The sequence below is a fragment of the Microtus pennsylvanicus genome, chromosome 15 (genome assembly GCF_037038515.1).
Source record: "Microtus pennsylvanicus isolate mMicPen1 chromosome 15, mMicPen1.hap1, whole genome shotgun sequence".
Classification (NCBI taxonomy): domain Eukaryota; kingdom Metazoa; phylum Chordata; class Mammalia; order Rodentia; family Cricetidae; genus Microtus; species Microtus pennsylvanicus.
In genome coordinates this window covers 8,253,514-8,270,265 of record NC_134593.1, presented here as the reverse complement: position 1 = coordinate 8,270,265, position 16,752 = coordinate 8,253,514, and the positions used below count along the sequence as shown (strand labels likewise).

General features: G+C 43.1%; 1 protein-coding gene across 4 annotated transcripts in view; it reads left to right on the top strand.

The window, feature by feature from the left end:
* Positions 1–4,583: 4,583 nt before the first annotated feature.
* The window catches only part of Tmem260 (transmembrane protein 260), a 66,297-nt gene continuing 54,128 nt past the window's right edge, over positions 4,584–16,752 (top strand). For 2 of the 4 annotated variants that reach the window (XR_012907911.1, XM_075949203.1), the window contains exons 1-3: positions 4,584–4,815; positions 9,176–9,207; positions 9,923–10,074. Coding sequence is in view for 3 of the 4 variants with exons in the window: in XM_075949203.1 (XP_075805318.1) it covers positions 4,668–4,815; positions 9,176–9,207; positions 9,923–10,074 (332 nt within the window). In the remaining variant the exon portion in view is untranslated. The remainder of the gene's footprint in view (positions 4,816–9,175; positions 9,208–9,922; positions 10,075–16,752) is intronic. The other 2 variants (XM_075949202.1, XM_075949205.1) reach the window with 2 other exon arrangements.

The following is a 16,752-nucleotide window of genomic DNA, read 5'->3' as shown; positions in this document are numbered from 1 at the left end:
AAAAAGACATATTTTACTTTGTATCAGTTGGGGTTGGGAATGATTATTGTTTGGATTTTTTGTTGAATTTCAGGTGCATTAATATCTGCAAAGCTGCTCTTTTAAAAAAAAGTGTGTGTGTGTGTGTGATTGTATATGCATGCATTCTATGCATGGCAAACATGGAGGTCAGAGGACAGCATTTGTAAGTCAGTCCTCTCCTTCTGTCTTTTTTTTTTTAATCCAGGGAAGGTCTCTGTTGCTTCTTGCTGCTGTGCTGTGCTCCAGCGAAGGCAGTTCCCGCTTCTGTCTCCATCTCTGTGCAAAAGTGCTTGGGTGGCAGGTTTAGTTCACTGCACCACCGCATCCCGCTTTTGCAGTAGACTCGGGGATTTGAACTTATGCTGTTGGGCTTGTGTGACGAACATCCTTGCCGGCTAAGACATCTCTCTAGCCCCTGTCAAGAGACTTCTTGATGCTTGGAGAGAATGAAACAAAGGGAAGCGACTTCCACTTCCAGACAGGGGACATTTCATCTGTTGACGAGTACAAGTCACTGTACGTGAGGTGGACAACACACGACTTGGGCAGGTGCAGGGAAGATGCAGAACAGACAGCTTTGTGCTTGGAAGAGTGACACAGTAGTGAGTTCCTGTGGAGTTTATTGGGGTTGTTTTTTGCCTTATTGTCCCAGACGGATTGCTAGAGGGGTTGGCAACCCACAGGTGCCAGCGGGCACAGAGAAAAGCAAGTAAACAACAAGTATGAACCAACCAAAGGCTTCTCTGTTGAGTCAATGGATCAAGAAAGTGAAGGAAAATAACACATTTAGAAACCCTCTTTACTATAGCCTAAAATCACAGCAGAAAGTGTGACAAGGACTGAGTGGGGAGTCAACCTTGACCTTTGCCATCTACAGGGACCCCAATATAACCAGATGAGTGATACCAAAGAAGGCTGGGAAAGGAGCCGGTTTCATTCTCCTTGGGTAATAAGTGAGGCCCTTATTTTCCATGGCATCTTTGGAGACCACTTCCTGGACTTCTGTCTCCACACAGCAGTAATAGAATGTCCCCTCTCTCTCGATGGATGGAGTCAGAGAGGCCAGAGGGTCAAGATTTATTACCATTCCACAAAAAAGAGCCCCCCCCATCTCACCCACAATGTGTTGTCAGTGGATGCCACAAGGAAACAGGAGAGGGCTATTTCTACCCCTCCCAGCTAGAGGGGCGCAGCAGAGGCCTAGGGGACTGTGGATGACCAGCAGGAATGAACAGTCGAAGCCCCTTTGGGTTTTAATAGTTTATGTAAGGGCCAAGGGAGCATCTTTCTCAGAAGAACTGAGTCAACTCATATGACCTGTGTGACTTTCAAGACACTCGGGGTCACATTCAGGACACAAAAGAAGTTTAGTGCCGTATAGAAGTTGAACACCCCAATATCCAAATTCTGAAATGCTCAAAATCCAGAAAACACTGTGTGCCAACAAGATGTTCAAAACTGTTCAGGTTTTGAGACAGAGGACTGAGATCCAAAATATACAAAGAACTCAAGAAACTTGACACCAAAAGAACTAATAATCTAATAAAAAGGGGCACAGACCTAAACAGAGAACTCTCAACGGACACATCTCAAATGACTGAAAGACACTTAAGGAAATGCTCAACATCCTTAGCCATCAGAGAAATGCAAATCAAAACAACTCTGAGATTCTATCTTACACCTGTAAGAATGACCAAGATGAAAAACACTGATGACAACTTATGCTGGAGAGGATGTGGGGTAAGGGGGACACTCCTGCATTGCTGGTGGGAGTGCAAACTTGGACAGCTGTTTTGGAAATCAGTATGACAATTTCTCAGAAAATTAGGAAACAGTCTACCTCAAGACCCAGCAATATCACTTTTGGGTATATACTCAAAGAATACTCAATCATACCACAAGGATATATGCTCAACTATGTTCAAAACAGTATTATTTGTTATAGCCAGAACTTGGAAACAACATAGATGCCCTTAACTGAAGAATGGATAAAGAAAATGTGGTACATTTACACAATGGAGTAGTACACATCTTGAAATTTGAGAGTAAACAGACAGATCTAGAAAAAAATCATATTGAATGAGGTAACCCAGACCCAGAAAAAATATAATATCTCCTCACTCATAAGTGTCTTTTAGTCATAAAGCAAAGAAAAACCAGCCTACAATTTACAACCCCAGAGAACCTGGACAGCAAAGAGGGCCCTGAGACATACATGGATCTACACAGGAAGGTAAAAAAGACAAGATCCCCTGAGTAGACTGGGAGCATGGGGGTCATGGGAGAGAGCAGAAGGGGAGAGGGGAGGGAAGAAAGGGAGTGGAGAAAAAATGTATAGCTCAATGAAAACAATAAAAATAAAGTTTGGGTTTTGGCTGCTGGGCATAATAGAGAAAGCTTTTAATCTCAGAGTCCAGGATGCTGAGGCAAGAGCGTCACAGGTTTGAGGCCAAATTAGGCTGCATGGTTTCTGTAAAAGAAAAAAAGTCTTAAAAAAAAAAACCTCTGAAATATTAAATGCTTCTGATCTTAAGCAGGTTTTGCAGGACCTAACCTGTGTGTGGGTGTGTGTTTGAGTGCAGATACCCATGCAGGCCAGGGATGCCCCCGCCCCAGGAGCTGGAGCTACTGGCAGTTGTGAGAGGCCCGATGCGGGCACTGGGAATCCATCACGGGGCCTCTACAAGAGTGGCAAGTGTTTTAGCTGCTGAGCCGTCTCTCCAGAATCCCTGAGCCTAAGCATTTTGAATAAAGGAGAGTTACTTTGAAGTGACTTTTCTCTCAGCCTGATGCTGTTTCTAGTTCGCATGGTCCATGGCCTTGGTGATGCTATCGGATATGACAACTCGGCAACTCGGCGTTTGCTACGCTCCCTAACGTGTTAGTTAAACAGCAAACTTTACTCAACCCTGAGTCTAGCCTTCTTTGTCCACTGCTCACTGGCTGAAGGCTGGAGGGGTTCTCATTTTGACGCCATGCAGACCTTTCTGAGGAGCAATTAACATCACAGATTTGGTGGAAAGAACAAAGCAGTACCAGAGTGAGCGGAGACTAAAAACACAGTCTTTCAGGATCGAATCTCAGAAGACCGGCCGTTAGTTACCATGTTGACAGCGATCGGAAGGTGCAGCCCTGTACAAACAGGGACAAGGGCTACGCAAGCAGCCCACGCTGGGATACAGGGATGGCTGAGAGCTGTTGTCCCGGCAGCGTATCACAGATGGCGGTTTAGATGAGACGTCCTCCAGAGTTTCAGCCTTTGGCTGTTTGCTTCCCAGTTGGTTATGCTGTAAAAGGAGGTTTAGAAAAGGAACCCTTGAGGGAGAGCTCCGAGAATTCAAAGACTCGCACCATTTTGAGTTTGCTCTGCTTCCCGCTTGGAGTTGAAACTTAAATTGCCATATTTTATATACAGAGCCAGTGATTCAAGACATAATCTTTCTGTTTCTTCCTCTTGCCTCCATGCTGCTGCTTGGTGCCAGGTCTCCTTGCCATGACAAACTCATTCCTCTTGAACTGTCATTCCAAATAAACAGTTTCTACTAAAGGTTTCCTTGGTCGTGGTGTTTTCTCCCAGCAATTGAAAAGCACACCACACAACCCCTATGTCCCAGGAGCTCAGGTGATACAGCGTTTTATAAACACTGGGAAAGACTGAGCTAGGCGGGGCCAGGCACTGCCAACCAGCTTTACAGTTGGCACACTTTGCTCCTGTGAGAATGTTGCTCATATTTCACAGATGTTGCCCCTCCTCCATCCCAGTCTGAATAATTGCTATAGTAACACAAACTGTAAGCTTAAAATGTTTAGTAAGGGCTTGGAAGACAGTTCAGTGGCAGAGTGCCTGCCTGGAACGCGTGAGGCTCTAGGTTCAGTTCCAAGCTATGTAGCGTCCAGTAGCGCCCATCTCTTGGTACTCATTTGTATTATTTACGTGGTGTCTCCATTTCATTTCCCACTTTTAGAGCAAGTTTCCACCAAAATATTCCTCTTTATTTAGGTAGGAGACACTTCTATCATAAAGAATTATTTTTCTTAGGGCCAGAACTCAAGCATGTTATAAGAAAGAAAACTAGAACATTTTAATATCTTAAGATTAGTGAATTATACTCGTCACATGGATTTACATTAATTTTAATGAGACAAATCTTTATACATAGCTGTGAACAATATGTCCAAAGAAAAAAGGACTAGCAAGTAGTGCATTTGTTGATTTCCTAGGGAGGCTCTTTTGTGCAGTTCCACTCCAGGCCATAGGGGGCAGACCAGCGCTTTCTGGCTCTCCATTTTCGTCTCCCCTTCCTTCTCTGTTGGAACTGACCAAGTCAGTGCGGAAGGGGGCAGCGATCCCACGTGGGGCAGTCGGCCCGTCCCAGGCTAGCTGTTGTAGGGAATTATGCTCCACCGTGGTTCATTACTTCACAGCACACTGAGACAAGCACAGCGCCATGTGCGTGGTGTCTCCCAGGAAACTCCTAGGCTGAGCCGGGGCGCACCCACCACTTCCTCCTCCCCCGTCGGCGGGCGAAGGTGTGGTCCGCTCCGCCTCGCTAGACCGGAAGCCGCCGCAGACTGCGCGCGCCACTCTGCCGGGCGTCCCGAGCCGGGGCCGGGCTGTGCTGCCCGCAAGCTCCGCGTCCGTGCCCATGGGTCTCCATGGCGACGGCGGGACCCCGGCAGCCGGAGCGGGGCCGCGGCGCTCCGGGGGCCTCCGCGGCAGCGTGGCCGTGTTCGCCGCCGTGGCTGCAGTGTTCACCGTCACGCTGCCCCGCTCGCTGCCGGGGGGAGACTCGGGTAAAGTACTCGCAGGCCGCGCTCCTCCCAGCCCCCTGTCCCCATCGCGGGGCTCAGTGCAGGGTTCCGAGTTCCAGAACTGCCCTCTTTGGGGTTCTGGATCTTTGGCCTCTTGTGTTCTAGAGCTGTCCCGCTTCCGTGACTTTCAGCTGATTAAACTTAACACCTGTCCACTTGCAGCCGATCACTTTTACTTTCCGTTCTTTTTTGGTCCGTAAATATTACCTCTCAGCCCTTAAAGTGTTACGAAAAGACCGACAGTAGTGAACAAACAGCTAAAGCGTTCTAATGTACTTAGACAGGACACGAAGAGTTACTAAACAAACTACATCGTTAGTGGCGATGGATTTCGGAGGCACTAAGAAAATGTGCCACTTAGAGTGGCAGTGTGTAGTGGGATCATCAGAAGATCAGAAAAAGCCTCCCAGGAAGTTATGATAGTTAGAACCTGACTATTAACAGGGGAACTCTTAAAAGGGGGGCCGAGCTCAGCTTAAAGCACCCCTCTGTGGGAAAAGAAAAGCTTGTCTCACACAAATGAAGACTGGGCATAATTGTTACATATTTGAGTTTAGAAACAAAATTCCTGGTTTGTTTTACAGTCAGATCAAGTGACCAGTAATTCCTCAAAATAACCAGCTGTGTTTCAGAATGGTGCCGTAACAATAGTGATTCCAATTCCTGGAGAACCCATGAGTTCACTATCTGATAAGTTTACCCAAGTTTGGTGACTGAAACGGGATACATTTATCGTCTCCCAGCCTGGGGATCAGTAGCTCTCTCACTATGGTGTGGGCCCGAGTGGCAGACCTCTTGGCCCTGTTTGGGGGGCATCTACTTCTAAACTCGGTCTAGTTCTTTGCTGTGTGGCTCTCTCCGCAAGATAGCTGGCTGATTCCCGTCAAAAGGAAGAGATAGAGCGTTCTGTCTGACATTCTGTCTGTCATTTAGAAACCTAATCCTGGAAGTGCTATGCCACTGCCCTGTTTTATTTGAGGGAGTCAGTAAATCTAGACCAGTTCAAAGGGGAGAGGATTACACGGCCAGAAAGCCAGGAGATGGGGATTACCGGGACTGGCTTCAAGATTGCCTGCCACGGGAAGAGTCCTTGATGCTCCATTTTCAGGCCGTCTCCTCTTTCCGCTTCCACTGAGCAGTTACTGGGGATTGTGTTTGGGAATGGAGTTACCAGCTTTCCAAGATTAATATTAAATAGTGAAGTAGTTTCAGGGTGGCAAGAGGCTTGGTACTGGAGTGTTATTTAGAGGTTAGATAACTGTACCCAGTAAAGAATATCTGCACTGCTTATGGTTGGCAGAGCCACAGACGTAGAATGAGCAGCGTAGTAACACTGCATTTCCTGTGTGCACTCACCGTTCTAAGTGCCTTTTAGGGGTTTTCCCTTCCAGCCGCGCTAGGAGGTAGGTGCTCTTTTATTTTGTAGGTGAGTGAAATAAGGCTAACCAAAGTCACAGTGAGTGAGGGTCATCCAAAAACCCTAAGCACATTGACTCTAGAACATTCTCTCTTTATGCTGACTCAGAAGAATTTTGGGGCACTGTTAAATTCTCCATCACACATAGTGATAATCTTTTTAAATTGTTTCCTTCTTTCATAATTCTGTATTTCATGTGTTACCCAAAGAACAAAGTGGTGTATTCATCAGAGCTAGCAGATTTCTTACATGTGCTGATGTTTTGTGATCATTTTCGGGACTCATCAGTGAGCTATTTTCAACCATATACCATTGTGGAAATTTTGTTTAAGCTTACCTTTGATCTCGTTTCTGGGTTGAATATACTTGAATGTTTATGAAATATATATTCTACCAATAAACAGAGCACATCTCAAAACCAAATAAAGCATGTGTTCTTCCTGATGTGTCTTAAGTTTTACTCGGTGGAACAACCATATTATATGGCATTTCACTACTAGGTGTGGTTATTCATCCACGGATAGTTCTCATGATCCTTGAGAGAAAGAATTAACTTACAGATGGATTTATATATGTTAAAATGGGCAATATACGGGCATATGCACACTTGAAGCATTTACAGACAGCTCTGGGCTTGCGCCTAGTTTGCATCCGGGACAGCAAAGCTGTGTGTCTCAAACCGGAATACACTGAGAATTGCCCGGCAAGTTTGGGTGGTAATGTCAGAAAACCTTCAGGAAGTTTTGTTCTGATACAAATGGCCCTTTGTCAGTGGAGGAAGTGCCACTGACAAGGGCTGGGAGGTGCTGAGTTTAGTACTCCACTGCCCTCTTCTGTGTCTCCCCTCCCAGAGGAGCATTCCTTTTGCTCTTGACCGTGGATACTTTATAGATTTTGAACAGTGGCAGATTTTTGCTTGGATTGAACATTGCCAAGAATTGATAGAATTTTGTTAAATTCCAGATTTGTCTTTGTAGCAACAGAATTCCAGGGGTAAAAATACAGATTTATTTGTTTATTATCAAGAAGCAGAGGAATGGTATTAATGTTAAAATGTAGTTTGGATGCAGTCTGGATGGGAGAGAATGGTGACCTTGAAAGCTGGAGCTACGGTAGGTATACTTTGTCCCACAGAGCTAAGTCACGGAGTAAAACTGTAAGATCCTGTCTTTGAGTAGTTACAAAGGAAAGAGTTATACACATTTTTTTTTTAGACTAAACAATTTCTCTAAAAGAAGTGTTCAAAATACGAAAAATACTTCTGTTTCTGAGGTGCCAATATCAGTAATTGACCTAAGTAAGCAGTATTTGGTCATCCCTAGGGGCCTCTGTGAAACAGTCATTGGCTGGAGAAAAAGGCTTCTGAGTAGTAAGGATGGCAGTGCGGTATGCATTCACCTCTGTGTGCTTAGTTTGTGTTTGAGTCTTTGTGGGTAGCCAGAGAGGGCACAGGTGGTGTTTTCTGGGCGGAGTCCTGGGAGGACTCTGATGTTTTTAGACTTGGTGAGACAGAGAAATGAAAGCAATTAGCCAGAATATTCTCCTCTGTAGGAAGCTGCCAGGGTTTCCGGCATGCTCTGTGGAGGAGAGGAAGTGGCTAACTGGCAGAGGATGCTGCACTAGAGGTGCTTAAGGGAAGGTGTTATTCCCAAGTGGCAATTGAACTGGGCCCTGACAGATTTAGGGAAGGAAAGTGGAGAAATGGTCCAGGTGAGGAGATGAGTGACGCAGGTGTCAAAAAGGCCACCCAGTGGAACGCTGGTGTCCAGATTCGGAGAGCGCAGGTAGTGTGGGAACAAGGCTGCCCAAGGGACCTCAAAGCCATCGGCCTGACTGTAGAAGCGCTTATTCTTGCTGAGACAGCAGCCATTGGGAAATTATAGACTAGGGATAGGACCCAGCTTCCTGACTTTGTATAATTTCGGGGAAGGGCGTTGCAGTCAAGAATAGTTTGGGAACAATGATACATCGAAGTAGATTAGTTAAGTCCTGCTGCAGTCCAGGCCAGGGAAGGTGGAGGTCTACTTTGTAACTAGGACAGTAGAAATTAAAGGCAGAGTTGGTATCTGTTAAGGAACAGAACACATACACTAGTGCCTTTCCTAATGAGCAGAAGTAACCACAAGTCCCTATTCCAGACTGTGCGGTGCTGCTGTGCCCGCGCTGTGCCGCTGTGCCGAGTCAGCAGACAGATGTGCTCGAGGTACAGAAGCAGATGTCAGGTTACTGTGCTGTAAGCTTAGAAAGAATCGTGAGCACTGAGGAGCTACGTGTAAAGACAAGAATGATGTGCTTTAAAACACTAGCTTGTAAGAGAGCACACCAAAACAGTGCAGACTGTTTAAAGATAGCTACGTTTCAAATGCCAGCATTCGGGTAACGTGGCACATTTGACAATGTCCAAACCCCAAACCTCTGCACACATTTTATCAGACACCTGCATCTTTTTTGTTGTTGCTGTTAGGAGGGGACAATCTCACCAGGTTGCCTAGTCTAGCCTTGGGTTTATGACAATCCTCCTGCCAGGCCCAAACCATTGTCACCCCTCTTCATGATTGCATGTTTAGAAGCCAGGCCATGTTCTGGAGAGACCACAGTGTATCACATTCATGATACATGTGCTCTGTCCATGTGTCTGTATAGTTGCAAGGAGATACAGTTTTCTGGAAGAAAAATTATTTTTTTCATGAGAATTCACCTGTATTTCCACTGACCAGTTACTTAAAGCTATGGAAGATAGTTTGTTAATAAGACCTAAGGGAGAAAGGACTCTTAGACTGTTTCATGCTGCTAAATCTCCCCAGATTTACAGTTTTATCCAGTCAAATTAATGCAAAACCCCAATGCAAGCATCCGGATTTTGGAAACTTTGGAGGAGTGTCATTCTGTAATAGTAATTATTGGTTTTACATTATTTTTTCACAGGGGAACTGATCACAGCCGCACATGAGCTTGGAGTAAGTATTAGTTTTATTGTTTAATCAATGCTCTCATTAACAGTTTTAGGAATTAAGAAAGTTTAATTAAGCATGGAATAAAGTAGATTAATTTATTTTCAAGCCCTAGTTTTTAGTAACTTATAAGTACAGTACATGACAATTTACTTTAAGTTTTAAATCCAATTAACTGAAATTATAAAGCAAAAGCCTTTACTATATATACAGTAGCTGGCTTATTATCATCCCAAATTTTGTATAAGCTGTGGAGAATAAATCGGGTTAACAATTTTAATAAGTTTATTATTTAATAAACTTTATTATGGTGTGTGATCCCTTTAGTCAAGACCTTACAACTGTCAGCATGGTGGTAATCCGATAGCAGTGTGGTCTTTCAACTCTCACCAAGACAGTGTTTCGGGACCCGCCTGCTGTCAGTAACCTTTTCAGTGACCCAAATGTACTGCAAACCTAAAGCACAGACTCCTTAAGAACTGGCAGTGGAATATGTCACCCTCTCTTTAGGTGATGGACCATGTGATAGGCACACCCAATCCACTGAAGAAAACAGCTGTATTGGCACAAGAAGAAGACAGTAGGAAGCCACGATCCAGACGTTTGGTCGTGGGGCATAGTGCTCATGCTTGCCTGAGAACAGAGCTACTGTACAGTGTTACAGCCAGGGTGACACATCTTCCCAGACGAGAACGGCTCATGTTGCTTCTGTTCTCCATAGGTCGCCCATCCTCCCGGCTATCCTTTGTTCACTCTGGTGGCCAGCCTGGCCATCACGCTCTTCCCGTTTGGTTCTGTTGCCTACCGCGTCAATTTTCTCTGTGGCTTATTTGGAGCGGTGGCTGCTTCGCTCCTTTTTTTCACCGTTTTCAGGTAAAGTAGTTGACTAGTTAGTTTTGAGAATTGGAGATGTGGGTTCCTCATGGCCAGTTACATGCTTTTGTAACATCTTCTGTTGCTTGAGTGGCTTCCTTAAGTCACATTAGATCACTGTATGATGGGAATTTCATAAACCTCAGATGTTTACACAGTGGGGTGAAGGTGTCACCGGTCCGTTGTCACAGTTCTCTGGTCAGGCAGGACTAATGAGGACTGTCATTTTACAAAGAAGAGGGTGGGCTGACTTAGCGGCACATAGCTTGTCTTTTGTAGATGGTAAATTCACTTAATTACTCAGCATCCTGCAGACCTGATTATATTCTAAATAAGAGCGCATTGTATGCTCGTGGACACCGGGCGGTCACATTTGCAGTATGGTGTGAGAGCTGATTATATTAGAGATATGAACATAACTGCATGCTTGAGGAAAGCAGGCTGTCACATTTGGGGTGTGGCTTCAGTGAGGTTTCTCTGTCCCGCTGTAGCCCTAGGCAAGGAAGACACTCTAGATCCACCGACTCCGTGATGAAGATGGTCCTAGTTGGAAACTACTGTGTTTTAGTAGACTGGTCACTGGTTTAGGACATCGGCGAACTCCTTTGCCTCTGACGTTTCTGTCTCCGTTCTTAACTTAGTCCACACCTATTTCTGAAGAGGATAACACCAAAAAATACAAACTGTACTTTGTAGAAAAATGGGAAAAACAAAATTCTGTATCCAAAAGCTTTTGCAAGCTTTTCTTAAGTAAAAATAAATTATGTAAATATAGTATAATTTGAGTAGATTCCATTTCCAATTTTAATTTCTCCAACTCCCATTTTTGGTATAATAGTCATAGTATTGCCCTTTAAATTCTTTCTAAGCTTCTTTTGAATCACTTACAGAAGTGGAAAGGCTAACATAATAACTTGAACATTTACTTTTAAATCTATTTGCGGAAAGGATTCAGAATCAACTATTATAGTTTTGATAATTTACTAAATTTTATCCTTATCACTCGATGTGTTTCTATTTAATCTGACATATTTTCATTGATAGTCAATCCTTTAATAGTCAGTGTTAAAAACAAGGTCCTGCCCGGGCTACTTATTGTTATAAATATATTTTCTAAAAGCTTGAAATAATTTTGATTAAAACTATTTCTTCTGAATCTTCTGTGGCTAAATATCTGCCAGTTTCCATTAAGAGAAAAACTTATTTTTTATTTCTAAATATCTGGGTTGAAATTTGGAATTTAACCTATTCAATATTGAAGACTTGAATTATTAATTTTCACAAGAAACTTTAAGATAGGCACTTCACTGCTATGAATTGTGTGTGTGCGCACTCTGAGTCTGATAAGGCCATCGGTGCTCTGAAACTTCATATTTTCTCAGTATTGTTGATGGCATTCCACAGAGAACTGCTATTTTTAAAAATCATATAAAAATATCTTTCAAATCCAAATAGTTTTAGACAATAATTTTTCTTTGGTTATCCAGTTTGAAAATAGGTTTTATTGCTGATTATGCTTGATTGTCAACTTTAGATGAGCACATCGGCATGTGACTTTGACTTCATACAGCACTGATGGCAATCCTCTCACTGGCTGACGCTGAGAATCAGAGTTCTAATACTACTAAAATGGCTATGTGCGCGGTCTTACTAATATAGTACTTCAGGAAAGTTATTTTCTCCCTGAGAAAGAATCTAACAGCATTATTGCTCACGCGCACTTTAATATAAAATTACTTCATTATTTTCAATACAAATAACTGACAAGGTACACGTCCTTTGGGAACAGCCCAGTTCAAGTGGCAAATCTGTTTTGTCAAACAATAGACACCCTTCAGAAAGGAGAAGCCATCTCTATGGTAATAGGACTAACAGTAGCCTATTGATTGAGTGGAAGAAGACATTATACAATGTCAGCTGGCTTGTTACAATTTCATTTGTTGTGTGACCTGAACTTGACCTCTGAAACCTTCTGTGAATGTAAACCCAGCAGCAGGCGAGCTTCGTGCAGCCATGGCAGTGGTGGCTTTCCCAGCCCTGGCATATGGTAATATATTCCTGTACAGGCTGCCTCCTTGCTCAGTTTGTTTAGGAGACATTGCACGGCTTTGTTCATTTACAGACCAAATCATCTTTCCGTTTCGGTGCTGAAGCAGCTTGGTTCTTTCTGTCTCCCATCACTTAGAACATTACTGCACATGTAGGGTTAGAGCTGACTGGTGTGCAGTAGATTAATTCTTTTTCAGGTAATATGCACATAGCATTCACTGTATATAGCTCTCGGGGTGGACATAAAGACCTTCTGTACCTTTTAAACAAAGATTGTGTTTCAGAAGCAAATTTCTGTTTAAATGTGTTGATGTAAAAAACTCCATTTCTTTCAGTAAACATGACTTAGATTGAAAGAACAACTTATTCGTTGTTTCCAATTACTATGTAATTTTTACTTTTCTTGTATTCTTCTCTTGCTTTTAAAAGCCGTAAGATGTCATTAACACTACACTTTTTCTCAGTCTCTTAATGTTGGCAGGAACTCCATTTTACTTGATTTGCTCTGATGCAGAAAGTGTCTGAGTGAGCTAGCACACAGAAAGCAGTGTGCGTTGCAGCTCCCTGAAATGACATGGAAGGGTGTGGCTCTCTGGAACAGTGTTCCCTCTGGGGCGGTGAGAGCCTGGGTTTGTTAGAGGAGCTACTCTTCCATGTCTGTGAGATAATACTCAGTTCATCTCTCTATCTTTATGTTAAGGCTTTGGAATTAAGTTAGTGTTTTAAAAGAGCGGTGATTCTTCATTTAAGGCCATTGAAGTAAATCACTTTTAAATTTGTTAATATGTAATTTAAAGTATTCTTATTGGTAATTCATAGATGCTATATATAAAATTTTAAGAAGTTGTATGTAATTTAAATCATAAATATGAATACCATCTACTTGCTTACTATTTGAATTTCAAAGTTATCTTCCAGGAAGCATCAAACTAGATCCTATTGTAGTGAATCAGGAAGAATGCTAAAGTCACAGTCAACCGTCTACGTCAAACACATGTCCTATGCGCTGCTGTCACTGACAGCAGCGTATAAAAGCGCTGCTGTCACTGACAGCAGCGTATAAAAGCGCTGTACCTCAGGAAGGGTTAGCTGTTTACAGTCTCCGGGGAGGGCACGTCTTATATCATTTGGTAGAGGAGGTACAAGGTAAGGAATGCATTCTCGATAGCCTTGAAAGTCAGCAAGGGAGGATGAGGATGAGGATGAAGATGAGGATGAGGATTTCCAACTCTCCACGCCCCAGTGTTTCTTAGGCACCCAATGAGAACTGAAAACAAAACTCACTGTTAAAGAAAGCACGACAAACCACCCAGTAAATAAGCAGATTCTTGGGGATTCTGGAAGTCCCTGCTCTGGACCGTTAGCACTGTGTGGTAGGAAGCCAGATCTCTCCGGGCCAAATGTGCAGACTATGTGTCTATAATCAGTGGTGTGTTAGAGCCACAGAGAAATTGCCATCAATTGCAGCAATAACACTTGAATATCTTCTGACAGGTTATTTTGCGTCCATGTTTTATGCATGGACTTTTTTCTTTTTTATATTATGTGTTTCTGAACGTTAATTCACTGCTAAATATTAATTTGATTATAGTTCTGAAAGTGCTTATTCTGAGCAATGTGTCTGCTGTTCTTACAGCTCCCATTAAGATTCCACTCAATAAGGAATAAAACATTAAAATGCCATACCTTGGAGAATGCGGAATCTCCTGCTTAAGGGACATTTGGATTTTCCAGCTCAAGAGTGTTTTAGATTATTGCCAGAGAGAATAATGGAAGCGCTTCGTAATTTCCGAAGTAACCGTGCATAAGTAACAAGTCGTCACGAGCTTCCGTGCTAGAGAAGAATGGGAAGTACCAGGCATTCATTGCCATTCAGGGGAATATCTGTCTTGATCCCTGGTTAATTGATCATATATTTTTTCTCATACTTGTATTAAAATTGCATTGACTTAGGCTGGTTAAGCATATTAAGAGCCTGGTTCATTTGCATTTTCTTATAAGTTGAGGGACATATTAGGCTCAAATAGCAGTGCTTCATTTTGAAGGGAGAAAAGCAGGGCAAAACTCTTTTAAGACTGTAGAGTCTTTCTGACAGCTAGTCAGAGTTAGAATTAGTTCAAGGAGATGTTAATAATGCACTGCCTGGCCTAATCCCTTTGATATCACCAGGTACCCTCCTGTTCATGGGTTAATTGCTTTAAAAGCGAAGGCAATATTCTGAGCGGTGGGCCGCTTCACCTTTTCACAGCTGTTACCATTGAGTGACAACTAAATCCCATGTGTAAGATGAGGAAGAGCTCAATCTCCAATTGGGAGAAAATTTATGTAAACCGCAATCCCTTCAGAATGTGCGGAAGTCATAGACTTTCTTGATTTACTCTGCTTTTCCCAGAAAGCTCTATTGTTCACTTTCCTAAGTCCCATCAACCCTTTGTAGCAGAATATCACAGCGGCAGCAGATAGCTTGAAATATATAAATGCTATCATAGCTCTGATTAATAGCAGTGCTTATGAGTCAAGCCTGATAACAGTGCAGCTCTCCACTCAATTTCAGATACTGCTAATGGAATCTGTCTTCTCCAATTGTAATATGAGAAGGCCTAATTTGCCATGGAGCTTGGAGCTGTCACCAGTAGGGGATTGTGGGGTCAGATGGGAGCTGCCAGGTTTTTGCCCTGCAGCTTGTATCTCTCACTTTGAATAGAGCAGCCCCCTGCCTGCCAGTTAGCTGATAGGCCGCCGTGGGGCTTATGCCACTATGTACAATAGGCAAGGGCTACATAGGCTGACTTCATAATTGTGAAGCTAGCTCATATTTCCACAGCTACTGTGCTGCATAATTTCTAATAAGTGGTTTTAACAAATGTCAGATTATGAAAAGTTTCCTCAATTACAAAAACTTAGAAAACATTTAAATTGCTAAATCTGTTTCCTGCCGAGATTCTTGCTACTGGAACTAGTCATCAGTTATTACTGCTGGACTAATAAATTTGCATAGTTCTTAAAATTATAAATAACGACAACTTATGACTCACGTGGACTCGCAGCTTCTCCACCTCATAAAGACAGATGATGGCCTGAACGCACTGACTATTAAAATGCACTTCACAACTTTGGGTACTTCAACTGCTTCACCTTCAGTTTCTTGTTTTTCTTGTTTCCTGGTGTTGCTGATGAGATTGGTTTAATGCTTTCATTTTGTTGCTTGTGATTATGTGGATGCTTTGTGTTTGCTTCCTACACTGTAATGTCTAGCAGTATGAAAATGAGGCTACTGCACTTTCAGTTAAAAGGTCTCTGGGCATTGAGTTAGATGCCTTGGCCTGTGCCTTTGACAGTAATATGCTGGAATATTCTTGGAGCCAGTTTCGGTTCTACTGCTGATGCCAAGTACGCTGTTGAGATTGAATAGCAAGCTCATCTCAAGGTCTTACATGTTTGTACATATCGCAAACAAAACCAACTGTAATTTAACTGGGCCACTGTTTCGAACTTGGTGGCACCTCAGAGGGTTGGCCTCTCACTGTGCAAGTTACTAGAATATACGAGGCAGTGGGGACACCAGAGACTTCTAGATAATTCAGGTATGAGATAGAGAAGTGCAACAAATGGATTGTTTTGGATTTTATTTCATAACTTTATTGTATAGCTTTATTTTAGTTGATTGTTTCTGGAAAAATACTTTGTGGGGCCGAGGAGGCATGCACATGCCACAGTGTAGCAATGGAAGTCAGAGAACAGTTTGAGGGTTCTCTCCCTTCACCATGTAGGTCTTGGGGCTCACACTCGGGTCTTCAGGCTTGGCCCCAAGCCTCTACCTACTGAACCATCTTGCTGGCCTGTAATATCAATTCTCATGGAAATTGATTTATTACATTTATTGATGGGCGCTGTTCATAATCTTATTCCTTCCACTTAGTTGTTCTAGTTCTTAGTAGTTTTTCCTTTTTGAAAGCTTTAAAAATCCTTCCACTTTGATACGGATTTAAATCGTGAAAACACATGGCAGTTTTCCTTTCAGAGTGTCTGTGGTTAGTGCAGGCAGAAGCAATAGTCTTGATCAACTCTCATGAAGTGAAAGTAGCCGAGGAGTGACCGTCTCAGGAGTGACAACAAGATTATAAAATACGGTAAATTTATTAAAGATGGGAGCCCAGTGATGGTGGCGAAAGAGCAACAGCTTGAATATACCATGTCCTTACTTGCTGGGTTTTGTTCATGAGATCCCCCACTCTCATCTGACTACTGACTAGAACTTGGCACTTTAGATGCCCCGAGCATTTGCTACAAGAATGCTGAGTGACACCAGAAAAAAGTAGTGTAACAGTACTAAGTGCTTTGTTGCCAGAGTCCTGGTGTGACCGTTCTCTCATAGGCTGGAGAGACGAACGCTGTGATGTCAGCTATGTGACCGAGCCGGAGAGAGCGTGAAGGGTAAGATTGGTGCGCATGCAGTTGGTCACATTGCTTTAGCGCACCCTTGCTCTAGTCTGTTGTGCTTTAGTTATCAGTAAGAAGTGACGCTGATAGCAACTTAGTTACTACTAGTGTTCGCCTGCTGCTTCATGGCCTGTCTGCCTCCATTCTACTTACTGCAAGTGGGAGAGAGGAGTATGGGCGAAAGCTAGT